At 57.0% G+C, this 26,339-nt stretch overlaps 2 protein-coding genes across 12 annotated transcripts in view; both read right to left on the bottom strand.

Annotated features, from left to right (window-relative positions):
* The window catches only part of STAB1 (stabilin 1), a 27,382-nt gene extending 7,579 nt beyond the window's left edge, over positions 1-19,803 (bottom strand). The window contains exons 1-41 of one of the 2 annotated variants that reach the window (XM_039867488.1): positions 19,622-19,803; positions 15,252-15,388; positions 14,789-14,904; positions 14,462-14,547; positions 14,322-14,391; positions 13,827-13,922; positions 13,411-13,521; positions 12,962-13,158; positions 12,616-12,746; positions 12,326-12,435; positions 11,973-12,061; positions 11,554-11,694; positions 11,271-11,411; positions 11,031-11,093; positions 10,637-10,750; positions 10,485-10,538; positions 10,160-10,240; positions 9,568-9,726; positions 9,049-9,114; positions 8,735-8,830; positions 8,399-8,485; positions 7,524-7,635; positions 6,896-7,082; positions 6,693-6,786; positions 6,400-6,558; positions 5,076-5,171; positions 4,306-4,401; positions 4,121-4,168; positions 3,808-3,938; positions 3,525-3,636; positions 3,030-3,107; positions 2,844-2,942; positions 2,616-2,714; positions 2,332-2,463; positions 1,978-2,106; positions 1,744-1,800; positions 1,298-1,381; positions 634-829; positions 415-510; positions 279-324; positions 102-178 (exon numbers count right to left, since the gene is read on the bottom strand). In XM_039867488.1, coding sequence (XP_039723422.1) covers positions 102-178; positions 279-324; positions 415-510; positions 634-829; positions 1,298-1,381; positions 1,744-1,800; positions 1,978-2,106; positions 2,332-2,463; positions 2,616-2,714; positions 2,844-2,942; positions 3,030-3,107; positions 3,525-3,636; positions 3,808-3,938; positions 4,121-4,168; positions 4,306-4,401; positions 5,076-5,171; positions 6,400-6,558; positions 6,693-6,786; positions 6,896-7,082; positions 7,524-7,635; positions 8,399-8,485; positions 8,735-8,830; positions 9,049-9,114; positions 9,568-9,726; positions 10,160-10,240; positions 10,485-10,538; positions 10,637-10,750; positions 11,031-11,093; positions 11,271-11,411; positions 11,554-11,694; positions 11,973-12,061; positions 12,326-12,435; positions 12,616-12,746; positions 12,962-13,158; positions 13,411-13,521; positions 13,827-13,922; positions 14,322-14,391; positions 14,462-14,547; positions 14,789-14,904; positions 15,252-15,388; positions 19,622-19,702 — 4,354 coding nt within the window. In that variant the 5' untranslated portion in view covers positions 19,703-19,803. Of the gene's footprint in view, positions 1-101; positions 179-278; positions 325-414; positions 511-633; positions 830-1,297; positions 1,382-1,743; positions 1,801-1,977; positions 2,107-2,331; positions 2,464-2,615; positions 2,715-2,843; positions 2,943-3,029; positions 3,108-3,524; positions 3,637-3,807; positions 3,939-4,120; positions 4,169-4,305; positions 4,402-5,075; positions 5,172-6,399; positions 6,559-6,692; positions 6,787-6,895; positions 7,083-7,523; positions 7,636-8,398; positions 8,486-8,734; positions 8,831-9,048; positions 9,115-9,567; positions 9,727-10,159; positions 10,241-10,484; positions 10,539-10,636; positions 10,751-11,030; positions 11,094-11,270; positions 11,412-11,553; positions 11,695-11,906; positions 12,062-12,325; positions 12,436-12,615; positions 12,747-12,961; positions 13,159-13,410; positions 13,522-13,826; positions 13,923-14,321; positions 14,392-14,461; positions 14,548-14,788; positions 14,905-15,251; positions 15,389-19,621 lie in introns of both variants that reach the window. The other variant, XM_039867487.1, reaches the window with a different exon arrangement.
* A 2,343-nt stretch (positions 19,804-22,146) lies between these two features.
* Positions 22,147-26,339, bottom strand: part of NISCH (nischarin) — a 30,807-nt gene continuing 26,614 nt past the window's right edge. For 7 of the 10 annotated variants that reach the window (XM_039867514.1, XM_039867513.1, XM_039867512.1 and 4 more), the window contains 5 exons: positions 25,672-26,092; positions 25,079-25,235; positions 24,455-24,583; positions 23,761-23,922; positions 22,147-23,368 (listed from right to left, as the gene is read on the bottom strand). In XM_039867514.1, the coding sequence (XP_039723448.1) occupies positions 22,758-23,368; positions 23,761-23,922; positions 24,455-24,583; positions 25,079-25,235; positions 25,672-26,092 (1,480 nt within the window). In that variant the 3' untranslated portion in view covers positions 22,147-22,757. The remainder of the gene's footprint in view (positions 23,369-23,760; positions 23,923-24,454; positions 24,584-25,078; positions 25,236-25,671; positions 26,093-26,339) is intronic. The other 3 variants (XM_039867511.1, XM_039867508.1, XM_039867516.1) reach the window with 2 other exon arrangements.

A 26,339-nucleotide genomic window follows, 5' to 3' on the forward strand; every position in this document is an offset into this window, starting at 1 on the left:
GGACAGGGAAAGGGACTGGATCTAGAGGGAGTGGAGAGGACTCTGCAGGGAAAGCCACCCCCAAATTTCAGAGAGAGCCCGAGGCATCGGTATAGCTGGACCTGAACAATAGGTGCCGTTGCCTGAGTACCCTGCGGCACAGATGCAGACAGGGACTGCTGCCGATTCCTGTACACAGCTGGGAGGGATGGCAACAGTCAGCCTATGCCCCCCAGCTCCTGCCTTGACCCCAGTCCCCCCACCCACTTGCCCATCTGCTTTAGGACCGGCTCACTCACTTGGCATTGGGGTCACACTTCTCTGGGCAGTGAGGGCCAGTGATTTCTGGGGGGTAGGAAGATGGGATGGTTCTGGTCATTCAGACCCAGGAACCACCTCCCAGGGAGCGCCTGCCTCCCCTTTGGAGCTACTCACTCTGGTCACAGCGGAGGCCCTGCCAGCCCACATTACAGACACAGCTTCCGTCCCCTTGCAGCCCCTCCTGGCATAGCCCATGGGCACAGTCACACACTGAGGGCAGACAGGGGAAGATGGGAATTACGCATTGCCTCCGTCCTGCCTTTGCCGGGGTATCACTATGACTGCCGTCCTCTGCCAGGTTGCCCACCATTCCTGCCCCCTCCCCATCCTCACCTCCGGTGCAGTTGGGCCCGTAGCGGCCCAGCTCACACATCTCACAGGCTGTTCCGTGGAAGCCCTCATGGCAGCGGCACTCCCCATTGCCCAGGAGCCTGTCCTGGCACTGTCCATGGCCCGAACACACGCCACCCAAACCCCCCGGGCATGGCTCACACAGTGTGCCGAAGAAACCGGGGCAGCAGTCAGGTACCTGCGGGAGGGAATGCAAGGAGAAGCCCAGCACAGGCCGGGACAGATGTCAAGGGAAAGCAAAATGTCAAGCAGGGTGAGAGTATCTGGGGGCCGCAAAGCCACGGAACAAAGCAAGTTGGACCCAGGGAAATGGAGACTGCTCTCCACAACCCTCCCCACAGACCCCACAGTGAGGGGCACAGCTGGATCCAGTTGCTGCCCCTGGGCTTGGCTGAGGGTGTCGTCTCTGGGCCTTTCTTCTCCCCAGCCCCTCTTTCTGAGGGCTTGGCCATAGGAACAAATACTGGCCCCTCTGACTTCGGCCCTCTCTCCTTTGCCCTTCTTCTGGCCCTTGCTTCACTGGCCTCAGCCAAGTCCCAGCCCTGCCTCTGCCCTTGAAATCTAATCCAGGCTCCTCCTCTGGGCCCCCACTGCCATCTCCTTCTCTCTGGTTGAAGATCTGGGGATGAGGAAGTTCAGGGCAAACCTGGATTTTCTTGGCACACGTGTAAGAACAGCCCCGGGAAAAGGAATAGCCAGATCGGTAGACACAGCTCTTCTTGGGGGTGTTCTGGAAATGGGGACAGGCAGGAGACAGACAGACAGACAAACTAGGTATCAGTGGGTGACACAGGCAAGCGGATAGCAGAAGGGACAGGGAGAGGCTGAGACAAATAAACCTGATGAGGAGAGGGAGGGCAGGATCTTGGCCTGGGCCTCAGGGTCCCAGGCCTTTGGGGGCAAATCTGAGTGAGGCCTGCTCCGGGCAGACCTGGGCCCAGGCCTCCTGGCCACCATCAGGGAAGGTGAGCAGCCCATGCCATTCTAGTTCCCCAAGCCTGGGCAAGCAGAGCTGGGTCCCAGGGATTGGACACCTCGAGAGAACTGAGAGCAAATGAAATAGGGATGGAATTGTGCCAAGCCCAGTCTCACCTCCAGCTGGAAGCCCTGAGTGCAGCGGAATTTCCGGGTGCAATTTATACATTTTTCCTAGGGGGAGGAAGGGCAGAGAGTCAGGTGCTCCTGGGGAGGGGGCCAGCAAACCCGCCTTCCTTCCTCCAGGGCAGGCTGACAGCTCTCCCACCCCTGACAAAGTGCCCGACCCCACCAGCAAGCGCCTCCCAGCTCTGAGCTCCGCAGCTGCCCTCCTCTAGCCCAGCCTCTCACCCGCAGAGCCTCTGCGTGGCTGTGTAGGCAGCGGCTTGAGCCCACCGTCAGGATCCCCGAAAGACCAAACAGTGAGCGGCCAGGGGCCTGCAGCACAGGGCCTTCCAGCGGCACATGGTTCACTTCAGGCTGAGGAGTGGGGCAGGAAGCTGAACCCAGCTCACACCGACCAACCCTCACCCTGGGGGTTACAAGCCAGGGAGGGCCTCAGGGCTGGGACCATCTCCATGGATGGGGGTCTCCCAGGCCGGGCAGTCCCTGGATCAGAGGTTGGAGGCTCCCAGCAGGAAGAACTCCAAAGGGGATGGGCCTTCAAGAGTGGAGTGCCTAGGGGAGGGTCTTGTCCCCACAAACCTGGCCACTATGGTTGTAGAAGACAAGCCAGTGGGCGGGGCCCAGGAGGGAGTTTCGGTGTCCACCCCTCCGCAGGGCTTCCATGGAGAGTGCCTCCCCCAGGACCACATGATGTCGCACTATGTCCGCATCCTGAGGGGAAGGAGAAGCTCAGGGGCTCCAGGACTATCAGGTGCCCTGGATAGTGGTGTTCCTCCCACTGCGTCTCTTTGCCAAGGGATAGGAGGCTCACCCTCTGAGCCTTCGCCCTTGCCCCTCGGTCACCCCTGTCCCAGTGACCTCACCAGGCTGCTGCTGTTGCCCTGGGCCTCCAGAGAGCGGTTTGTGGGCACGAAGATGGTGTAGGCAGTGGCAGCCTCAATCTGGGGCACCAGACCGTGGTGCTAGGGACAGGGAGCCGGGATCAGAGATGGGCATAATTGCCCTCGGTCCTGACCCTGGGAGCCAGCCAGCGACCTCCGCACACGGTGGTGGAGTGCCCCTGGCTGAGCACCCCGCTCTCTTGCCCTTACCTGCAGCAGTTCCCGGAAGAGGCGGAAAGCAGGCACTGAGTCCAGCTGCTGCAGCAACCCCTGCTCACCCAGTACATCCTCTCTTGGAGGCAGCAGGACCTGGCGAAGAGTATGGGGGCTGGTCAGTATGTCACTGCTTCTTGGCTGCACAGAAGGTTCCCTGCACACACTCCCTTCCAGCCATACCTGGCTGAGGACATGTAGGACACCATTGGTGGCAAGGAGGTCAGCCACGTCCACGCTGGCGTTCTGCACCCAGACCCTCTGGAAGACAATAGGCAGAGCTCAGCTACAAGTCGGCACAGGTAGACACTTAAGAGTGGGTGTGACAGCAACAGAGAGGCTGCTGGGTGTCCAGGTACCCACGGATGACCTCTAGCCTGGCCCAGACATACTCAGACTCAGGACCTACCAGATGGGTATGTATACCCTCAGCAGGGCCCATGCATGAGAGGGACAGTATGCACACGCAGACAGAGATGGGCAGGCAACTCTTGGCGGGACAGTCACTGCTACCCCAAAGACACAGCACAGCAGCAAAAGTGTCCCTGGCACACCCTCTGAGCAGGGGGAAGGGATCCCAATCTCAACCCTTGGGGGCCTCAGTCCAGGAAGCCTACAGCCACTCAAGTTTCCTCCTATGCCCTGCACGGTTCCTTCTACCCAGAGTTTACCGCATACCCCACTGATATTGCGAATTTCCCAGCGTGTGGTGGGGCTCAGCGTGGCCACCTCCTGCCCGCCCAGCTGGGCCAACTCCTCCTCAGAAAGGGCGACCTGAAGAAAATGAGCCCTAAGGGGGCACAGTTGGGGGGTACCATGGAACCAGGTTAGTTTAACCTACAGAGACCTCTGAGACTGAGCTCCATCCCCAAAGGTAGACACATGCCAGGCTGAGAACATCTGGGGAAGGGCTGGGTCTTGCACAAAAGCCCCCTCCCAGAGCCTGGCCCTGCCTGCCCACCTGACCAGGTGTGGCAGCATCCTTGGCTGCAGCCAGAAGGCCTGGTCCTCGGGGCTCAGCCTACGGATGGCAGACTCAGAGGGCACCAGGACTGTGACTCGGCTGTTGGCAGGAAGAGTGATGCTGGCTCTCTGTGTGTGAGGTGTGCAGAGGGACAGGAGGAAGATGAAGGCAGCCGCCATCTTAAGATTACCTGCTCCCAGCCTCTAGGCCCGCCCCCACCTCCAGCGAATAGAGATGTTATGTGGCACCCCTGTATTCAGGGAGACCTCCTGGATTTGAGCCCCAATCCCAGCATTCTGCCCTGTGCTACCTTGATCCACTGGTAGAAGATGGAGAAGTGGGCATTTGCCTCCAGCTCCTAAGGGAAGAGAAAGAGCCGAGATCATGGGCTTAAGGACAAACCGGAGCCTCCCCTCCCCGCCGGGGCCCTGAGTACTGCCCCTTCCCACCTGAGGTTCATAGAGAACCCCTTCCCAAGCTCAGGGAACCACTCACCTGGAAGACGTCTCCATAGCAGCTGAAGCCATCACCCCCATAGCCAGGGGGGCATGTGCAGACCCGCTGACCTCCCCCTACTGCCTTGCAGGTGGCCTGGGGTGAAGGTGGGACAGAGAGACATGTCCCTTCATTCAGCACCCATATGGAGAGCTGGATAACACCCATTCTCCATCTCTCTATCCACCCTTATCACACCCCCTCCTTCTGTCTGTCCACCTGTCACCACTCTTTCTCACTCCTTCCATTCAATCTGCATTCATGTTGGTCCTTTGGAGTGCCTGGCCCTGCCTTCCAGGATCACTGAGAAGGTGACATGAGTTACCCACCCCATTGTGACAGATGGGTTACAGAAGCCCAGATCTGTGGGAGCACCCAGGAGGCCCTGGACCCTCAAAAGAGGCCTGAGTTGAGAGCAGGAGGAGCTAGCCAGGCCAAAGGTGTGGTGCAGGAAGCCCTCCAGAATACCTGAGCAGAGATGTGGTGACGTTAGAGCGGAATGAGGTCGGGGGACAACAAGAAGCTCAGAGTGGCCTTGCAGAAGAGAATGGAATGGGGGCAGCGGGGGCCAGGGCGAAGGGAGGAGTCTAGGCTGGGGCTGGGCCTTAATAAGGAGCGAAAGCTCTATCCTATGGGCAAGGACGTGACAGAGTTTGGATTTGGGGTTTAGAAAGATTCCAGTCCTGACCAGAGACAAGACATCCAGAGAGAGTGCAAGACTGCAGCCAATGCCCACCCCGCAGAGCCTCCCAGGCTCTGAGACTGCTCACCAGGTCATGGCAGCCACCGTTTCCTGCCCGGCAGGGGTCAATAGGGCTGCACACATAGCCGTCCCCAGCGAATCCCAGCTTACAGGTACACCGGCTCTGAAGAGGTTGGGAGCAGAGGGCCTCTTCTCACCAAGAGGACCTAACCCTTTCCTCCTCTACTCCTCAGCTCTTGATAGGCACTGTACCCTAGAGAGGCCTGCTCAGACCCCAGAGGAGCTTCTCCCAGCCCCACCCTTGGAGAGCTGTGTTTCAGATGGGGAAACTGAGGCCCTGAGGGTAGATCAGCTCTTGGGTTGAGTCTGATCGAGTGATGGCATCAGCAGGGAAGCATCCATGGAGGCTCTGTGCCCCTCTGCTCTCAGGCCTGGGCCCTGCCAGGGCAGGTGGAGTCAGCGGTGTGTGATGAGTGGGCAGGTGTTTGCCAAGGCCAGTCCCAGGGATGGCGGCTCAATCTCATCTCCAGTCCTGCCACTCTACCTGTCAGCTCTGATCCTTCCCACTAAATGACAGCGTCCTTAGGCTTGTCGCCACTGCAGGCGAGTTACCGGTGAGACTCCCCGAATCTCAGTTGCCCTTATTTGCAAGCAAGGGGGTGTCTCAACCTGCTCATTTCACTCGGTTCTGAATGTTAAAGCTCCCGCTGGAGTTCGGACCTCCATTATTCATGCCCATCTGAGCTCTCACTGCTAAGGTCCCATGGGCTGGTGTCCCAGGCCATCATGGAGTGGGAGGACAGAGAGCCCCATGGGTCCTTGCACAGGTCTGGGCCATGCAGAGGCTGACCCTGAACCAGCCAGGCCTAGCCTCCCAATCGATGTATGAGATATTCTTAAATGCCAGGCAGTCCTCGAGTTTACCAGGCCTGAAATGCTTCACATGGAAATCTCCAGATTCTGAGATTGCAAAGTTACAGAGCTGGAGTCCATTGGTCTAAAGATTTTGGGAAACCAATGAGTGAATGAATGAACTAATTGTCAGAAGACAATGGCCCCAGTGGCCACTTAATGCAGAGAACTCATTGATTTGGTTATGAGAGTCCTCATCCCTGAGAGACAGGAGTCACAGCCTTCTGACTTGGAAAAAATGCTGCCTAGACTGGCCCTGGAATGTGCTTTCCATGGAAACTCTCGGGGCCTTCACGTGGCTCCCAGCACTGACCACTGCTTCCAGATTATACTACTCAACATTTCAGAACTGGATTCTCATTGTGTCTGAGGTTTGAGACCCTGAGCTTGAGCTCTTGGAGTGGATGTTTCCAGAGTCTGAAGGGCTACAAGGAGATCCTCCATCCCACTCTGCTGTCTCCAGGCCTGCTATGCCTCACCTGCCCAGGTCCCACATAGCTGCAGAGAGCATCAGCATGGCAGCCACCTCGTGCGTCCAGCTCACACTCATCGATGGCCACGCAGACACGGCCATCCCCACTCCAGCCTTTGTGGCATGTGCAGTGGTGGGCGCCCAGGGCCCCAGGAACACATTCGGCCTATGAGAGCCACAGATAAATGGCTCAGGGCTGCAATGCAGTGGGCAGAGGGCAGAGGGCAGAGGGCAGAGGGCAAAGGAGTCCCACCTCCCACCCCTGGATCAGGACTTCAGGGAAGGGACAATGAGACTGACGTTCTCTGAGCAGCCACCACGGTCTGGGTGGGAGCAGGGGTTCCTGGATGTGCAGGAGAAGCCATCACCTTCAAAGCCATCGAGACAGAGACACCTGGGGGAGGGTAAATGGAGGGCCTCCAGTAAACCTCTGAAAGAGGCTAGAGGTTGAACAAATAACAAGAGAGGTCATAGACATACAGAGAGGAAGCTTGAGCCCTCACCTGGCGATGCCCCCCTGGCTAACACAGCGGGCATGCTGGTGGCAGTTCTGGGCCTGCTCTGTGGACCCACAGTTCCCTGTGGACTCGTTGCAGAAGCGGCCGCTGAAGCCTGGGGCGCATGTGCCACCCTGACACACACCCCCACTGCCTGGACGGTTGTCACATAGACCATGGACACAGCCGCAGTCTGCAGGGAGGAGATGGGAGCAGGGAAACTGAGGCAGGGGCCAGGATGCAGCTGAAGACATGCTGGGAATGGGGCAGCCAGCACAGAATTGACTTCAGGTTCACAAAATCAGGTTATCCCAAATTCAATGGGCTGGCAGAGGAAATGAGAGGGGGCATTTTTTGCTTTCAATCACCCCATTCTAGCTGCCTTCCCCCCAAATCCACTTTTGAGAAGTTCTCCTGTGTGTCTGACCTAAATCCTGAATGCTTTAGATTGAACCACGGTTCTCTTCCTGGCATGGCTGAAGAGAGATCTGTTTCTGTTCCCGAATCCTCCTCCACTCTCTCTGGCCTTTATCCTTTCTCCAGGGGCTCTATTCCCCTTCTTGGGAGTCCCCAGCCCCCTTTCCAGGCAGAATGTTTTTCTTCCTGACAGGCAACCTGGGCCAGGATCACCTACCTTCCTGACACTGGTCACCATGCTTGTTTGGGTTGGAACAGATGTGGCAGGCAACACCCTTGTAGTCTGGGAAGCAGAGGCAAGCCCCATTGCCCAGGACCCCATCGCTGCACTGGGGGTGGGCAGGAGGCAGGATCAGTCACCGGGAAGGGACTCTCCACACCCCCTCCCCCATCACCCCTTTCCACTGTGGGCTGGCTCTGAGCTCCGTATCCCCCTGGAAGACTTTATCCTGAAAGAGACCTTCCAAATCACCGATGCCGCCTAGGAACTAGTAGCCTAAAACAGCAGTCCTCAACCTTTTCGGCACTAGGGAACAGTGCTCCTATGAGAATCTAATGCCTGCTGATCGAGGTGGAGCTGAGGTAGTGATGCTAGTGCTGGGGAGCGGCTGCAGATACAGATGAAGCTTCGTTTGCTTGCCTGCCGCTCATTTCCTGCTGTGTGGCCCAGTTCCTAACAGGCCACAAACCGGTACTGGTCCATGGCCCCAGAGGTTGGGAACTCCATCTTAAAAGGAACCTGGCCCTTTTTGTGGGTGACTTTTGCTCAACCTAGAAACACATAATTCCTGTGTTCTTCCCTAGCCAGGTGTTAAAGTAACCCTGATGTTACAAAGTGGCAAAAGAAAAAAAAGCACCCCGCCCCCAAAAACATAACACACAAATAGCTTTTATGAAAATAGATACAAAATCTATCTAATTAACTATTTCTAATTAAAATAGTAAAAATAATATGATCCAACTTCTACTGCCTAGATGTGAGGGAACTGAAGCCAGAGAGGTGGGTTTGGTTCAGACACTCAGCCAGTCACTGGCCGGCTTGAGAAGACCCTGCCTCCCCGACTCCTCACCCTTGAGCAGGATGGAACTTACGTTGCCTTTGCCATAACAGGGGTTGGAGAAGCCCCCCGGACACTGTGCACAGTCCGGCCCAAAAAACCCTTTGCAGCAGCCAGGTTTCTGTAAGAGACAGAGCATGTCTAAAGATCTGTCTGGCACAATGCCACTCCCACTGTCCAGGCTCCTTCTGTTCCCTTGTCCCATCTCTGGAGCAAGGGGGTGGGTGACCCCTCTGTGACACCTGTTCCACCATTAGGATGCAGCCCAGCTCCCTGAGGAAGGCAGCCCACCCAGCCCCAGCCTGGGGGCCCAAGGGGAGAGCAAGTGCCCCAGGTTACTAGACACTAAATGCCCCATGCCCTGGCTCACCAGGATGGTCTGGTTACAGTAGCGGGCACAGCCCTTCTTCAGGACGTTGAGTCCAGTAGGGTCATGGATGTAGACACACTCCTCAGGGGAGATATCCTGAGTGGGCCGTGCAAGGCTGGTCAGTAGGTATGGGTCCTTGGCAACCCCCTTCATCTGGCAGCCCTGGTCAAGGGATCTCTGTCCCCTGGGTTCAGCACTCCCACCCTCCGGGTCCAGCCTAGCCTCCCAGCCCCACTGCCCCACCTTGACCCCAGGCAGAATTCCTGCTGGACAGTTAGGAGTCAGCCCTGAGGGCTGGGCCAAGGGATGCTCACCAGCTTCACGCTGTTGGGGGGGCACGTATCGGTGGTATTCAGGGCTTGGCAGTCCACGCAGGAGCCCTGGGCAGGGCAGGGCAGGGCAGGGCAGGGGAAGATGGGGAGAACAGTTAGCCCTGGTTTATTTATTTAGCAAACCGTAAGAAAGTGGCATGAAGCCAAGAGCTGAGGTATAAAAAAAAGTCAACCACAGGAGGGCCAGGAGAGGGCCAGGAAGAGCAAGAACAAAGGCCCTACAGTGGATAGGAGCTTGGCGTTGAGAGCATGAGAGTCCCAGGCCTCAGCAGGGAGGCTGTGGACAGGATGGAAGATGCAAGAGTTATCTCAAAGGGACGATCAGCAGAACTGCTGAGGGGATGTGGGAGAGTCCAGGTGAGTCTGTGAGGTCTGTGTCTGGGTCCCAGAGCCACCATCAGCCCACCCACTGAGTTGAGGAGAATTTCTCTTGGAAGATGACCCGTACACCAGCAGTGCTGGGGGTGTCAGAAAGGCCCGGGTTATGCGGTGTGCACTTACCACCACGATCTGGTGCTGTTCCTGGATGCAGTGCTTGGGTAGAATGGGCAGAATGGTCGGGGGCAGCAGGATGCCCTCCAGCATGTGGATCACGCCATTGGCAGCCAGCAAGTCCACTGTCCGCAGTGGGATCCCTGCAGGTCCCAGCAGGATGCGCCCCTGTGGCAGAGCCCAGTATGCAACCAAAGCAGCCCAAAAAGCTCAGCCCCTCCCCTGATGCCACCCCCACCACTGCAGCTCAGTGAGATGAAGGCCCCGCTGTCTCTTCTCCCCGCTCCTCAGCAACACCTTCTGCTCTGGCAACACTGCTCCAGCCTCCATGCCCTGACCCACATAGTTTCTGCCACATGGAGCAACCTCCCACTACCAACCCTGCCACCCATGTGCTCCTCTGCCTCCTCCTCTTGGAGTCCTCCCAGCCTGTCAGGCTCCCAAAGGATTGATCTGTGCCTGCCTCCCATATGACCCCCACCAGAGCCTGCTGGCCACAGGGCATGGAGCACAAAGGTGGGCCTGAAAGAGGGCAAATAATTGGCGAGTTATCACCAGTCCCTCCATCAGTCCATTCATTCCAGGTGTTCCTGGATCTCACCTCCTCAGAGATATTCACAGACAGGACCTGGTTTGCCATGGTGAGAACTCGACCCTTGGAGATGAGCTTCTCGACGGTCAGCTGGGGCAGAGGAGAGGGTGGCCTTAGGCTGGGTATGAGCCACAGATTTTGGGGCCACACCCAGTCCTGTCCAGGTGACTCACAGACACCACCTTGGTCCCTGGACTCTCCTCTGTGCTATAATAGTCCAGACGGGCGAGGAGAGGAAAAGGAGCCCCTCGGAAGGCCGGAACCCACAGACAAACCCCTCAACAGCCCAGCATCAGATGCAAGCTGGCCACTCTCTGGGAGGGGAACCTCTCACCTGGCCGTGACCATAGATGTGGTACCTCACCAGCTCCTGCAGTTTGGAGAGACCCTGGCAGAGGAGAGAGTGTTGGCTGCTGGAGGCCCAGTAGGAGAGGTAGGAGCCCTGGTGCCCCCATATTCCCAGTCCCTTCTCTCTGCCTAGCTTACTGCTGTGAAGAGGTAGATGAGGCGTCCGTCACGCAAGTTGTCCACAGCTTCGTTGCTTGGCGCAAAGACTGTGAAGGGCCCAGGCCCATCCAAGATGGAAGGCAGCCCACAGTTCTGTGATGGTGGGAGAAAGGCTCAGGGGGGCTCTGTGGCTAGCCCTCAACTCTGAACCATGCCTGGGCCCTGCCACACTCAGCCCACAGGGAACCCCCACCAGGAATAAGTTGGAGATATCGGCAAGGGGTCCATGCTACTGCAGAACCTCAGGGTGGTGATGGCGAGTTCTAGTATGGGGGCTACTCCAGGACCCCAAATCACCGCGGAGCAGATTCTGGGCAATGAGGGGTCCCGGCCCAAAAGATCAGATGGGTCAGGACCTTTCCCCCCAACTCACCTCCAGGATGGTTTCAAACCGGCTGAAGGCCTCAGTAGAGGCAAGGATCTGGCTAATGGTTCTCTGCAGGAAGGGCAAGCATTAAGGCCACAGAGAAGAGGGTGAGGCTGCTTCAGTACCAGAGAGGAAAGCACTCTGCCCCAGCCCCACCCAAAACTGCCCCTGCCACCTCCCTGAATTCTATGGGGGTCAGAGGTCACCCAGTGGCACAGGGTTGGGGAGAAGAGGACATTGGCTTACCTTAGGGTCTGCAGGGAGCTCTGGTGGGGGCTGCCACCGCAGGGCGGAAACTGTGTGGAAGACACCATTAGCTGCTGGATAGTTGATCTTATGGATGGTGAATGTCTGCTGGGGCAGGTCTTTGTATTTGTAGGTGTATTGCTGTGGAGAAATGAGACCTCTGGCTCAGACTCCACATGTTAATTTCCTGTACTGAGGTCCTGTCCCATTGCCACACCTTTGCTCAAGCTGTGTCCCCAATCTGTGACTCTGCTGGTCCCCAGGCTGGGGTTCCCCCGCTTACCATGAAGCGGTTGAAAGTAACGGTGATCTCTTGCCCAGCCAGTGTCCACCACCTGCGTGTTTGCTGCTGGGTCCCTAATTCCTCCAGTATGTGCTGCCCTGCGATGATGTGCTGTCTGCAGAGCTGCTGGGCAAGGGAAGCCTGCAGGCACAAGGGGATCGGGGTGCCTAGGGGGCCCAGGGTGGGTGGTCCCCTGCATGCCACTCTGCCAAGCTACAAAGGGGACAAGATGGCTCCCAGGCCTCATTTCCCCAGAGTGGAGACTGGGAACTCGCTCAGGCCTCGAAGCCTGGGGCAGGGTCCAGGAAGGAGGCAAGGCCTGGCAGCCAGCTTCTCGATGGGGAGAGTCTCACATTCATGGTCCTGGAGGGGTTGGAGGAGAGAGGTGGCACCAGCATGGTGGATGAGCCCGGCCTCACATTCATGGTCCTGGATTGGGTGGAGGAGAGGGACGGCACCAGCACGGTGAACGGGCCCGACGTGGTGAGGATCTCCTGGCAGCCCTGGTCTGGGGGGTCCAGGAGAGGGTGCATCAGAATGGATCTACGGAGACCCTAAGCCATTAGTCTTCTGTTTTAGGGAGATGTGGTGGGGGGTATTGGTTCTGGGGTAGATTTGGGCATCAGGTCTGGGGAGTTAGCTCACCTCCACCATGAACCCCACCCAGTCCCCCCTTGTTTCCATAGCGCTTGGGCAGAGGAACAGGAATCTGAGGGGTCCGCGCCCTCCCGTCCTGCTAGCAGTGCTAGGCGCGAGGGGCAGGGTCACACACCCAGCATGGAGAGGGCGACTCTCATCCCCAGGCTGGTCTTTTGCACCTCGTGGAGCAGGTGTCCGTAGCAGGCATGTCCATCCCCCACCTGGCCCTCTTTGCACACACAGCTGGGGGGTGGGGAAGACTGGTTGGGGCAGGGGTGTGGGGCCGGTCGCCACCTTCTGGCCCCCTTCTACCTGTCCCCACAGGACCTTGAGCTGAGGGTGCACACATGTGCACACCTGCCCCTGCCCAGTCCATCCTCTGTGCCCTACCCTTGGTGTCCACCCCGAGGCCCCTGTGCCCACCTGGTCTTCCCATCAGGGGTCACCTGGCAGGTGGCTGACCGGTCACAGGAGTAGGGGAAGCAGTAGGCAAAGCAGCCCGCGAAGGCATTGTGGTTGATGCTGACCAGGCCTGGCTTACATCTGCAGGAGGCCTGGGCCACAGGGAAGGGCCATGAGGGTGACATCACATCCAAGAGGACTGTTGGCATCTGCCACACCCACAGAGCTCTACTCGGCCCCCACAACCACTCTCCGAGAAGAGGGTGCTATCGTTTTCCCATTTTAAAAATGGGGCAGCTGAGGCTCCCTTTGCTCAGGGTCCCACAGACAGTGTGGGCGGGTAGATCCAGCCTGGGTCCCCACTCACCTTGCCTGGCCCCTGGTACAGACACAAGGTAGAGTTGCTGGGGCAGCCACCATTGTTGGTGCTGCATGGGTCCTGCGGCAGACACACCGTCCCATCGCCATGGTAATTCTTGGGACAGCGACACTGCGCATGCCCCCTGGGGCTCACTGAGCACTGGGCCAACGGAGAGCAGGGTGATGGCCGGCAAGGGTCGGGGGCTGCCAGGGCAGAGAGAGAAAACTCAAGTGAGCTGGGGACCCAAGAAGGTCTCCTTTAGTTTCCGTTATGATGACCCAAAGATGGGGTGAGCAAGTCGATCTAGACCTCGGGGACAGGCAGCCTTTACCTCCCTCAGGGACAGTTCTCCCTGTCTGTAAATGGCCAGACTGCACTTGCTGATTTAAAAGGATGTTCTCCTGCTTCCTGTTCACCCTGAGCTGGAGCCCTGGGCATCTAAGTCACAGACTTACCTCGGCATTCGCGGCCCTCCTGGGTATGGCCAGGCAGGCAGCTGCAGGTGGGGGCCTCTGTAGAGCACTGGGAGTTCTGGGGACAGTTCAGGGCCTGGCACACAGGCAGCTCTGAGTGGAGAAGGGAAAGCATTACAATGGCTGAAGCCCCAGGTTAGGGAGGAACACAGGAGCATATGTGCTCTGCTGTGTAACTCTGGCAAAGGCCCCGCCCTTTCTTGGGTTCTGGACAGTTGAGGTCTCAGATGAGACCTCCCCTTCCCCGTGACCAGTTGTGTGTCTTTCTTACTTAGAAAGAAATTAGGCTGCAGGCAGAGGTCCTGCTAAGGCTCAGGCCCCATCCCTCACCTAGTTGACCTCTCCTGTTCTGGTCACCTAGATCCCGCTGCCCAAGCAATCCCAGCAGCACTGCTCACCTTGGTCACAGCGGGGTCCAGTGTATCCAGCAAAGCACAGGCAGCTTCCATCCCCAAGTGGCCCACGACTGCACACACCGTGCACACAGCTGCACACTGGGAGGAATACATAGGAACAGGTGGGGCCCTAGCCTCTGGGTGTAAACCAGGGACACGAAGGGACATTGAGTCTCTGCCCTCTGCATTTCCAGAACTCAGCTCCAACAGGTACAACTTCAGGAGTCCAGAGCTGTGATGCAGGGCCACAGGGGTAGTGGGAGCCCAGGGAGGCACCTGGCCCAGCCTGGGAGTTCAGGGAGGGCTTCCTGGAGGAGGCCTCCGAGAACAGCAAGTGGAGGGGATAGGGGTATGATGAAAAAAATTTTGTGTCTCTAGAGAAGAAATGCAAGGCTGAGGGGCTGGGAGGGAAGCTGGCGGGGGCTGGTTGCAGGGACTGAGTGTCTACAGGACCCCAGGTAGACATTGGCCTTGCCTTCCTGCCCTGCCAGTGCTCACCTGACTGGCAGTCAGGCCCATACCGGTTGGAGTCTTGGCACTCCTGGCAAGCTGAGCCACTAAAGTTTTCCTGGTGGAAAAATATGCCCAGTCAGTGCAGCCCCTCCAATGTCTCCCACCCCAGCCTGCCCGGCCCTTACCTGGCAGATGCAGGTCCCGTTCCTGTCTATGCCATCCAGGCAGGTCCCATGGCCGTTGCATGGGGTCTCTGCCCCGCCAGGGCACTCTGTGGACCCCCCACCCCACACACAGAACTCAGCTGTGTTCCAAGAACTCTCGATTCATCCCTGACTCCAACAGCTCTGGGAAGACCCAGACTCGGCCCCTTCCCAGAGCAGCCAGAGCCAGGTGGCAAGCTATGTTGGTTCATTAAATGATCAAGGTGAAGGGGAATGCCGGCAGATACTGCAGAGGGGGAATCGAAGGCTGGGGTGCAAGGAGCAAGGTGGGACCCCACCACCCCCTACCGTAGCACTGGGACCCCCAGTAGCCAGGGCAGCAGGCCTTCTGCACCACGTCCTTCCAGCACTCCAGGCTGCAGCCGCTCATGGACAACAGAGAGTCCCCCAGCTGTACCTCATAGCTGGGGACAAAGCATGAGCAGGACGATGAGAGAGGCTCCCACACAGCAGCCCCACCCCAGCCTCCTGATGCTGGGTTCCAGTGTTCTTACTCCACCTCCCCTCTCTTTGCCTAGCCCAGAGCTGAGCACAAGACCTGGCACATAAGTAAGTGCTCAGTAAACACTACTAGCCCCCACCTTCTTATTCCTTCCCCGCTTCCTCTCTTTGCCCCACTGGAGGAGCCAACAGATGTATGATTAAGTGAGTCCCTGCCCTTACTCCCCAAGACGTCCAGGCTCTTCCTGGTTCCCTGACACCCCACAGGATACTCCCAGAAGTGGGCAAAGATAGGGGTAGGGGTCCACACCGGCAGTCCTGTGATATCTTCTTCGGGAAATCCTGAAGCCAGCCCGAGGGACACACCTGCTTCTTGGCGGCAGGGCACATGGTGCAGGGTACATGAGTGACAAACTTGGTCTTCACATCACAGTGTCTGGATCGCACCTGGGCCACGAATGGGGTTTGTAGTGAAGGGGCTGGACCCTGCACTAGTCCTGACTCTGTACTGATCACAGCAAGGCCTAGCAGCCCTCCCCAGGCCTTGTTTTTCTACCTGTTCAGTGGGGAGGCAGTGAGGACCGGGAAGGCCCTTAAAACTGGGGAAACCTGCCTGTCACAAGTTGTGACTGCCATAGTATGTCCCTATGTCCACAGTCATATATCTCTGTTCATGGCCTTGAAAGCACTTTGAGAAGTCTGAATCTATACTTTCTGACATTAAAAGAATCTAGCCATTTTGTTCTACTTCAGCCAACTCAGATGAAGAAATTGAGCTTTGAGTGGGTGGTCCTTGCTGAAAACCACCCACTGATAGGATACGAATCAGGCATTAGAACTTGGACTCTCCACCTAGAGATCATTCTTGCCTTTCATTTAAAAATAAATAGTAAATGACATGGCTGACACTGGGAGAAAAACGCACCCATCCCTACTTTCTTCTAAGCATATCCCCACCTTGCTGCCAAATGACCCTCTCATCAAGCCCAAGGGACCCAGGAGTCTGCCCCAGACTTGAGAGGCTGGCCTCTGTAAGCAGGCATGTGTGAGAGGGTCTGCCTAAGTTTGGGCCACTGCAGGCATGTTCCCTGAGACCTTGGCCCAGACTTGGCCATGGCCTCACACCAGCCGGGACGCAAGGGTGCACTGCCCATCATCGGATGAGCAATGCTGACAGTAAGGGAGCTGAGAGGACCCAGGCTGGAGGCCCAAGAAGTTTCCTGGGGGAGGCGACAATTGAGGTGGGGCCTAAAGGAGGAATGACATTTGGCTGGAGCAGTGCTCCTGGTAGAGTGGATAGGAGAGACAAAAGGCACGAAGCAGGAAGGAATAAGTGACCATGTGTGATGAGGCAGAAAGTAGCCAAGGAGAGGCTAGAGAGGGGCTGGTGGCCAGGCCATCTAGGTGAGGCTGAGTCGGGACAGGCCTACGACTTGGTTTGTGTTTTAAATGGCCCTCTGGCTGCTACATGGAGAAAAGAGGTGTAGGCAGGAAAAGGGGTTGTCACCTGAGGGTGCCAAGAAAGCCCTGCCCGAGGGTCCCATTCACTGGCCTGCCATAGCTCCTGCACGGCCACCATCACTGGGACTACCTCTATAGCAACAAAGTCCCAGTAACCTACAGCACTGCACCTTGGAGGGACGGAAGCTAAACTCTTGGTTGTAAATGGGAGAAAGGGCCACGAGAAGGTGCATTTTAATAGAAGAGAGGTTTTTAGGGGGCTTGGGACACGGCCTGGAGAGCTGAGATGTTCTTATGCTGACCATACCAGTCCAAAGGGAATGAGCCCAGGACATGTTTCCTAGAACACGTTACAGATGTGTGGCCTCCCAAAGCAAGAGAAGAGGAGAAATAGTGATCAACACTTTCTTCTGATGAATATGAGGGTCCCGGGGCCTTTCTGTGCTATGATTTGGCCTTTTCCGCTCATGCCTCTGCGGTCTACAAAGAGGGAAGCTGTGAGCGGCCTCAGGCTGAGCTGTGGGCTGGGATTGTGGTCTCATTCTCCACCCCAGGCTCAGTCTTTGCTGAGCCAGGGAGCATCTAGGAAGTTGGGTAATTCCAGAGTCGGGCAGCTGCTGGCTCAGGGCAAAAGCTCTGCAGGTGGCAGGCTTTCCTGAGGGCTACCTGGTCAGCTGGGCACAGCTGCCAGGATGCTCACCATTGGCCCAGGACCAGCCCTTAGAAGAATGTCGGTCAGCCTTGGAAAAGGGCTCAAGGGGAGTGGGAGCACACTGTCCTCACTCTTTTGATGAAGCAGTGGGTGAGGTCCGGGCACAGGGAGGAAGCCAGAGCCCTGTGTCATGTGGTGGACACTCATTCACAGGATATCTTGTTCGTAAATGGCTGTGAAATGGAGATAAGTGGATAAGCCAGCAGCCAAATCATATTTCTTTCAGGACCGCCCCACAGGCAGGCACTCAGGCCTCCTCTGCCAAGCAGCCTGGAAGAAGCATCAGCAGTCCTAGCCCACAATCTCACTGTTGGTCCCGCTGGGCGGAGTGAGGCTGGATTACAGCCAAATGCTGAATCAGATTCCCTTCTTCCTGGGGGCACCTCGGGATCTGCCTGTGCCAGGCGAGTGCTGCCTCACTCCCTGCCCCAATCCAGAACTGATTTTGCAATGTCTGCTTCTCACAGAGACACTGCTAGGGAATTTGAGGAGACACGAGATGTTGAGTCTGTTGTGAGAAGGTGGAAGAAATTCCCCCAAGCTGTGGTCCAGGGCCCAAAATCCCAACTACCTCAGAGGAAGGAACCCAAAAACTGCTTCCCTTGCACTAGATCAATGCCCCTCTGCCTTCAAACTCCAGTTCCACCTGCACCTACACACTCCTAGCACAGAGGAGGTGCTTGGTAAAAGGCTATTGAATGGACAGGTGCTAAAACCCCCTCCTCCAGGAAGCCTTCCCTGCCTCTACTACCTGAACCTGCCTGTGTTTGAGTCTTGCTCCTGCCACTCACCGGCTACGTGAACCAGAGAGAGGTTTTCCCTTCCCCTCAGAGCCTCAATTTCCTAATAATTACAGAGAGTCTCATATTACATGGGGTGCTGGGAGGGCTGAGTGACTGAGGGTGTGTGAGAGGAGGCCAGCACTGGTGTGTCCCTGTACACAAGAACCCCTTGGACACTCTTTCCTGACCCAGACTGGCTGAGCTCAAGCTCCCGAGCTCAGGCTTAGAGGTAGTCTCTGACAAGGAAAAGAATCCCAGCCTGAAGCCCCTCACTGATCCTTGTTCCCAGAACATGAGGAAGTAGAAAGGCCTGTGAATTCCCTTGCACTGTACACACGGGGAAACTGAAGCAGGGGTGAACAGGAACTAACCTACAGGAACGGCCTGTAACCCTTGGCTCCTCTACCATCACTGTCTCCTTTTCAGCCTCAGATCTGCCCATGCTCAGTCCTGACCTGGCCCTGAAGCTGGTGAGGTCCCTTTCCATGCCCCTTCTCTGAGGGACCACAAAGACAAAAAGCCCAGTGATAACAGGGTGCCTGGGTTCCTGTTTTCGTTCCGCTTGGCAGTGGGATTCTGGGCAAGTCCTGTCTCTCTCTGGATCTCAGCTGCCTGTTAGTGATATGGGGACAGCAGCACCTGCCCCAAGAATCAGATGAACTTGGCCTCACAGGGGAGGGTCTCTCATGTGGAGGCAGGCCCCAGCCAGATGACTCTATCTCCATACTCATGGTGGGAGGCTCTTCCAGAAACTCTGGTGGAGACAATGTCTCTACTGTAGGGCCTGGGTGCGCCCACAGAGAGGCGGTCTGGATGGGGCTCGCACACATGGACCTGATGACCGCATACAAAGATCATTCTGCTCCTCCCACCTGGCTGGACGGGGAATTGCAGGTGGTGGTCTGGAGCACAGCTCCAGAGCTGGACTGACCTGTTTCCACCAGCCTTGGGCCTTGGCTTCCTCAGGTGGAGAACAACAGGACCCATTGCCCAGGGGCTGTGAGGATTTGAGGGGATAGTGCCAGATGTGTGCTGTGCACTTGATAAATGGCAGCTCTTAGGCTTGAGGGTGTCATCGTTGACTACTGTTTACCCAGAGGGACTGGGGTCAGTAGACCTCATTTTGCTTCTGGGCACTCTTGGGGCTGGGCATTGGCGCACATGCGCGTGCATGCGTGCGCATGCGTGCCCACACACACACACACACACACACCCAGCACACACACACACGTCACATGAGTCTCTCAGTTTGTCATCCCTGAGAGGGTTGGGGGTAATGAAATCTCCAATCTCCAGACCGAGGCCACATAGAAACCAGGCCTCAGTCAGGACTGGGAGAGCAGGAAGATGGGCCTGACTCTGTACCTCTCACCCTAAGGCTGGGGAGACCGGGGGGAAGCTGCCCACAGCACATCACAGCACATCACAGCACATCACAGCGTACCACACCACAGCACACCACACCACACCACATGCTGGCTGGCTGGGCATAGTTAGAGAAGGTCAGGCTGCTACCCCTGCCACTCCATGTAGCCACATACAGTCCTCAGCCTGGGGAGGTAGACACAACAGCCTGGCCTCTGTTCCTGCTCAGGGAAGGTCACACTGGTACCCTGACTTTTGTGTCTCCAGACCTGTGCCAATCTGTGTACACTCCCTCCCTGCTCCCACCACTAACCGGCAGAGCCTGGACACCATGTCCCCCTGCAACTGGCTCACACTCACCTTCTGCCCCACGAGGATGCTGGAGCCTGCTAGGTAGAAGACCAGGAGGCAGAGCAAGAGGTGGCCCTGGGGCCCTGCCATGGCCGGTGGCGGCTGGCGGGCACACTGTCCAGGACAGAGTCAGGGTAGCCTGTGTGGGGAATGAGCTCTGGAAGGCAGGAACAGGGCAGGCAAGCGGGATGGGGCGGGCACTCGCTTTAAAAGCAGGCTGGAGGCCCCGCCAGCTCACCCCCACAGGAACCCGCCAGGATTTCCTCCTGCCTATCAGCAGCCTGCAGGCGGAAGGGAAGGTGCTGGCCACTGACCCTCGCATGGATGGCTTAGGCCCTGCTTGGAGCTTCCTGGCCCAGGACTCTCCTCCTGGTATCACAGCACCCAAGTCCACCATTAGCCGCAAGCCTGGGGTCTATCAGGGGCTGTGAAACAAATTCCAATGCAAATGCACACAACTCCCCACCCCAAGTGTCTGTAAGCCCAGCTTGTTTCAGTCAGAGGCTCTGGGGGATTCTAGGTGTTGAGGGTAGGGCAGCTCCTGAATCAGATCCGTTCACCTTGATCTTTTCAACTGCTGGGGGCACTTGCAGGCCTCTGACTCCCTGTTAGGCTCTGTGCTAAGTGGACAACACAGTGGACCGCTCCTGCTCTCACCTGCTCCAGCTATCTCTCCGACTGGTCCAGCCACTGACCTCGTCCCTATGCCTCCCTTCTCTCCCCAGGGGCCTCCTCAGTGCTTTCCCTGCAGCCAGTGCCCCTCCCTTCTGCTTCATCTGTTCCCTACTCAGGAGCCCTGTACTGTGGCTTCTACTGCATTCCACGCCCCTGTCCGCTCAGGCTGGCCTCTCTGACCTTGTTGCTGCTCCCCCTCATCCTGCCCCAGACATATTAAGCAACTCTCTTGGTGTTACTGTCACCCCAGATCCTCCCACAGGGACTTACCACAAGGTCCAGTCTCAGGTCAAAGGTCACTGACCTTCATCTCCTTATAGAGCGAGGCACCAGTTGACCCTGGTTTAATTATTTTCTGTCCCCTGCTGGAATGTCAGCTATGGGAAAACATGGACAGTGTCTGGCTGGTTCACACAGTAGATGCTCAATAAAGATTTGTGGAAAAAATAAATGAATGCATGAATGAATGAAGGTGGCTACTTTTATTACCCGTTACTGGTGGGGAAACTGAGGCTCAGAGGGGCTAAGTAACTTGTGTAATGTTGCTCAGCTAACCGATGTTAAGATCCAATCCCAGAGCTGTTGCCTGCAATGCCTCCCCCCAGTAGGTCAAGTCCTTGTTGGACCCAGCTGAATCAGCTGTTACATGTTGGGCTGTGGGGACTGGAACAGTATTAGCCTAGGTGGTGAGGCCTCCGTGTGCCAGGCCTGGGTGTGGTGCAAACTGCCTCTGGTTGTCACTGTCCTGTTTACAGGAGACTGAGATGAAGACAGGTGGCCATTTGTAAATACCTTAGATAATGGCCTGGTTGGGGGAAGCCTTGTCATCTGCCCCTCCTCCTCCTCCTCAGTAGGCTTCCCCTCCCCCTACCAGCACCTGGGGCAGTTGCACTGGCCACTGATCTGGCTGGGGGGGCGTACAGTGGGGAGACCTTACCCTTAGTCACTCCCCACCCACCCCTAGTCTGAGGGCCATGGGTCCTCTAGGTCAGGATCCCTACCCCACTGGCACCCAGGGAAAACAGAGGAGCAGAAGCAGGCCTGGGAGCTGGGTTGGCCACTATCCTCCCCAGTTTTGACCAAATGGCCCCATGCTTTGGGGAATGAGGCTCCTGATTGGGCCAGGATGAGGGAAGTGGGTGGGGCTTAAGGGCCCTGCTCTGGGGGTAGAAATAGGTTGAGGAAGGGTCGGGCACAGGGGCTGGGTCCCAAAGAAGTCCCACATTCTACCTCTGATCTGGCTGGGGGAATACAGTGGGGAGACCTTACCCTTAGTCGCTCCCCCCAAACAAGGGTAAGAGCCCAATACTGATTAATGCAGGGCTCCCTGAGGTAATCCCCATTTCTCAGGACACAACACAGACACAGATGGGCACTCCACCATCTATACCTGGGCTACCTGCCCACAGGCCTTCCTGCTACAACCATCTTGGTGAGACCTACTCCCCCCCAGACCTCACATGATGAAGGATCCCAGACTCTAGGCCACACTCTCATAACAGGCTGTGTAGCCTTTGGTGGGGCTGGGCCCACATGTGACATTCCAGATCAGCAGGGGGCAGAAACAATGAGCTAGAAGTCAGGTTTGCCCCAGAGTTATCTACACTCATGTCTGCCCTGAAGCTCATGGTTTAGCTACAGACCAGTATGGCCCAGTCCTAAGGCCACCCATCTAGCATCTGGTCCTGGGAGAGCCTATACCTTTGCCCTTCATCCCCTCCTCTCCTCTCTCCTTTCTTTCTCCCCAATACCTCATGTTCCAGTGTCTCTAGGGCACCCTCTTTCCCTCAGGTCAACCATGTCCTAGACCAGTGCCCTACCGGGGGGACCCTAGTGGCCATGGAAATAAAAGACTCAGACTGCGTCAAATGCCACTTTATTGGACTAGAGAAAATAGGCAACAGGAATCACACTTGGTGCTGGCAGCTCTAGGTCCTGTGTCCCCATCCCTTTTAGCTCCAAGGCCGGGGGGGCCCTGCCCCCGACGGGGCTCTCCCACTTGTCTGGACCAGGAGAAGCCTCCACTTTGGAAAACTGCACAGGGTGGGAACTTCCAATGTGCATTTTGCTGCCAGCTTCATGATTAGCAGCAAATGCCCACAATGACAGCAACAGCAACAAGACTGGACTTGACATTTCAAGAAAGAACCCATGACACGATGTGTTAACAACAGTCCTATGACAGAAGACACAACACTGCTGTGCCCAGCCACGCTGCACCAGGGGCAGCTAACAGATGCATGGGAGGATAATGGCACACAGAGGCCCTGGAGGGGCTGACACTTTCACTCCCAGAATTAGAAAGAATCAACTGGACATGTAATGTTCATATTTTCTGGGAGGAAAGTCAAATGAAGGTACCAAAAGGGAGGAGAAATCATATTAAAAATAATGAAGGGAGCCTGCTTCTCTGCACTGAGCGGACACTAGCCTGGACATGGAGGGCAGCAAGAGCTGGCTGCAGCCTAGGTTAGCCGGTGAGCTCAACGGGCAGCTCCCGGCCACACAGGGCCTCCCACTGGCGGGCCAAGAGCGAGATGAGCTTCTCACGGCTCTCAGCACTGGGGACAAACACTTGCCACTGGACTTCACGGCCCTGGCCAGCTCTGGCTAGGCCACCTGGTACCTCCCCAAAGTGGTCCATGGTGACGTTGCCCATGAGGTCGTGGCCCTGCACGTCATCAAAAACAAGGGTAAGAGCCTGAGGGTAGGTCTGGTAGCCCATGAGCACACGGTCCAGGTCCCGGACACGGCGGCCATCGTCTAGCCGGTACCGGTCTCTCTGTGGCGGCTCTTTGGCAAACTCAGGCAGTGGATAGTGGACGAAGTCCTCGTCCAGGAGGAAGATCTCGGCGCTGGTGAGCAGGAGCGTTTTGGGGCGCAGCATGCCCCTACAGCGCCCAGGTGGCGGTGTGCCCACCTGGAAGGCCTGCACATACAGCAGGATGCTGAGGGCTGGTGCCCTCTCTGGGTCAGCCATCTTCTGGGCCACGATGAACGTTAGGTCCCCAATCTCCTCCTCGCTGGGGTAGGTGAACTTGACGCGGCTTGAGTGGATCAGCTCATAGTTCTCCATCTTCCCTGCAGAGAGACCCCCGCCAGGGCTATAGCCTGGAATTGGCCTGTGGTGGGGCTGGGAGTGCCAGCAGCCCTAAGCCACCCAGAGATGGCAGCATGAGCTATCTGTCATAGGTGGGAGAGAGTATGCCCAGGAAGAGGCCCACAAGCCAGCAGCCCAGAGCAGAGCAGACACCTGGGGTGCATCTGCCAGATGGTTGCGGGTTTGCTGGGACAGAGACTCTGCCATGACAAAGCCCATGTAAAACCTTAGCTGGCTAAGCAGGACAAGAGAGAAAAAAGAAGAGAGACAGAGGCAGAGAGGTGCTCTGGGGCCTGCTGTGGCCCTCGGGGTTGGCAAGGCTCATGACGTCGGCCCAGATGGCCTGCCTACAGCCTGAGCTGGGTTGGGGTACCTGTAGTCTTGTTCCCAAACTCAGAGTAGAAGTCCTTGTCGACAGGCTCAGGCGAGGGTGTGCGTTCCAGGGAGGAGAGCACGGCCATGAGGTGCTGGAGGAAGCAGTGTGTCAGGTAGCTGTCCCGAGTCAAGCATGTCACCACTTGCATCGGGGAAGAGCCTGTGGGAAAAGGGGCTGGTCATGGTTGCAAGCAGCCCGGTCCCTGCCCTGGAAACATCTCTAGTCTCTATCAGGTCAGCCTGGACCTAAAGACCATAGAGCCAGGGCCAGAAAGGCCCATGTGGGAAAGCATCATCACGGAGCCTGGGGACACGGCCATTTCTCAAGCCGGAAGGGCTGTGACATTTTTCTGGAAGGGGATACAGAGGAATTAGGGAAAGAGCTTAGCTTTCTCTCTTCAGGAAGTATGAGTCAGAAACATCCTGCCCTTAAGCCCAGGGCCCACTCTGCCTGCCCTCCCAGTGCTGCCCCGGCATTTTGCTGCCTCTGGCCGCCCCCGCCACCCCAAGCCCTGTGGGGTGAGTTCTGCACTCTCAGCAGTTCCTAAAGCTGCTTCCTCCCACTCTGGTGAAATGACTTATGAACAGAGAGATGACTCTGTCTGTGATAATGTACCCACATACGAAAGGTGGAAGCCCACTGGCAACACTGGCCTTCACCTAAAATAGGACAAAGCACAGTGGTCACTCACCCGTCAGCCGGAAATACTGGTCAAAAAGCCCAACGTTGACTGTTTGTAGGTCGCTGAGTTTTAAAACAAAGCACTGAGAGATGTGAAAGGGACTGTTGTTGTAGTCAGTGTTTTTCTGATGCCAGAAATCTGTGATAGAGAAAAAGGGACCAAGGGTGGTGGTGGCTGTGCAGAGAGCATGAGGGGTGCACAGCTGCATCCAGCAAGAATGGGTCCCCTGGGCTGGCCAGGCCTGCAGAAGAGCCACCACCACCCTCTATGCATACAAGGCCTCGCGAGCAATGCATTCTAGGGTATGAGCTGCGCCTGGCTGTGGAGTTGACAGGAGTCTCCCACTGAGACCCCATGGGGCAGAGGCTGCTCAATCCCTCATCATGGCTAGTTCCCACATGATTGCTGGACCCTGGCTGGGTTCTTTCATGCCTAGTCTTAGGTCCCTCATGACAGTGTCAGGTGGGAAGTTAGTTGTTTTAACTCCTACTTTCTCAGATAAAGAATTCTCAGTCCAGTGCGGCCAAATCACTGCTGCCTGATGCCATACAACTGGCTCTAGAGACGGAGCCCAGCCTGCCTCCTTAGGCACGGGCTCCAAGTTCCCAGGTGCCAGCAGGCCCTGGTGCTTACCCTGCAGTGGCTCTGAGAAGTAGCGGCGGAGGCCGTCGTGCAGCACAAAGTACACGGCCTTGGTGGAAAGCAGCATGCAGGCGGTCACTTCCAGCCCCGGGGTCTGGTAGAACACCACTGAGGACCACACGAGGTGCCTCAGCTCTTCATTTTCCACCTGGACAAAAAGGGGGCAGGTTTGAGCCTGCAGGAGAGCAGCGTACCCTCTCTATTAGCCCCACTGCCCTGGTGACATGCCTACAGCCTTGGACAGGGAGAGGCAGGAACGTCGTCGTACCTAGTCAATAGATTAATAAACTTGGAAACAGAGAGGAAGTGAGGGGTGGGAGATGGGTGTACTGCAGGGTCTGCCTGGGGCCCAAGGACAGGAGTGGCCACAGGGGGAGAAAATTGACGAGGGAAGGGCAGCCCAAGACCTCCCTACCCAGACCCTCAAAGCTGCAAACAGCTGAAGCTGGGGGAAAAAGTCAGCACAGAGAAGTTGGAGAACCTGAGGCTGACCCCAACACAAGCTCTGCCACAGCCCCCAGGACCAACTATGCTGCCTTTCTCCACACCAGTGCCAGCCAGCTAGACCAGTGCCCAGCCACTACCTCAGCAATGCTGCTGTGGAAGAACTCGATGATGGCTCTCCCCCGCAGGCTGGCAATGTGCCGGAGTGACGGGCAGGCGGGCAAGTGTGAAGGGATCTGATTCTCCTCCGAGGTGGACTGGATCAGGTGCTCGCTTGGATACTGGGTGGAGGCCTCAGTTTGTGCCAGGGCCTCCGCTGGGGCTGAAGTTGCCACTGGCGTTAAGGCCTCCGCTGGAGTCTCCACTGGAACCAAAGCTGGCATCGAGGCCTCCGCTGGGGCTGGAGCTGGGGTCTCTGCTAGGGTCTCCTCTGGGGCTGAGGCTTCTGCCTGGTCCAGAGCAGGGACCTCCACGGGGGTCGGGACCGACGCCTCCACTGGGGCTAGGGCTGGGGCTGGAGCCTCTGTCAGGGCCTCCTGAAGATGCTGGTCATTGCTGCATCTCCCAATCCCCCAAGAGACACCATATTAACATGTGGACCCCAAATGGAGATTCATATTGACATCTGCAACCTCAAAGTGTGAGGGGAACACATGTACCACAAGCCATCTCTGGGGTCTTGGGATTTCATCACCAGGTTCCCTATGAGAAGACAAAACAGTAGAAGGGAAAGTGCCCAGGCCTTTTCTCTTGGGCGGGAGATGGGCAGATGGGGCCAGGATAAGCCATTCGGTACTCTGGGGCTTGG

This window comes from Pteropus medius, unplaced genomic scaffold, assembly GCF_902729225.1.
Source record: "Pteropus medius unplaced genomic scaffold, Ma_sr-lr_union100, whole genome shotgun sequence".
NCBI lineage: Eukaryota > Metazoa > Chordata > Mammalia > Chiroptera > Pteropodidae > Pteropus > Pteropus medius.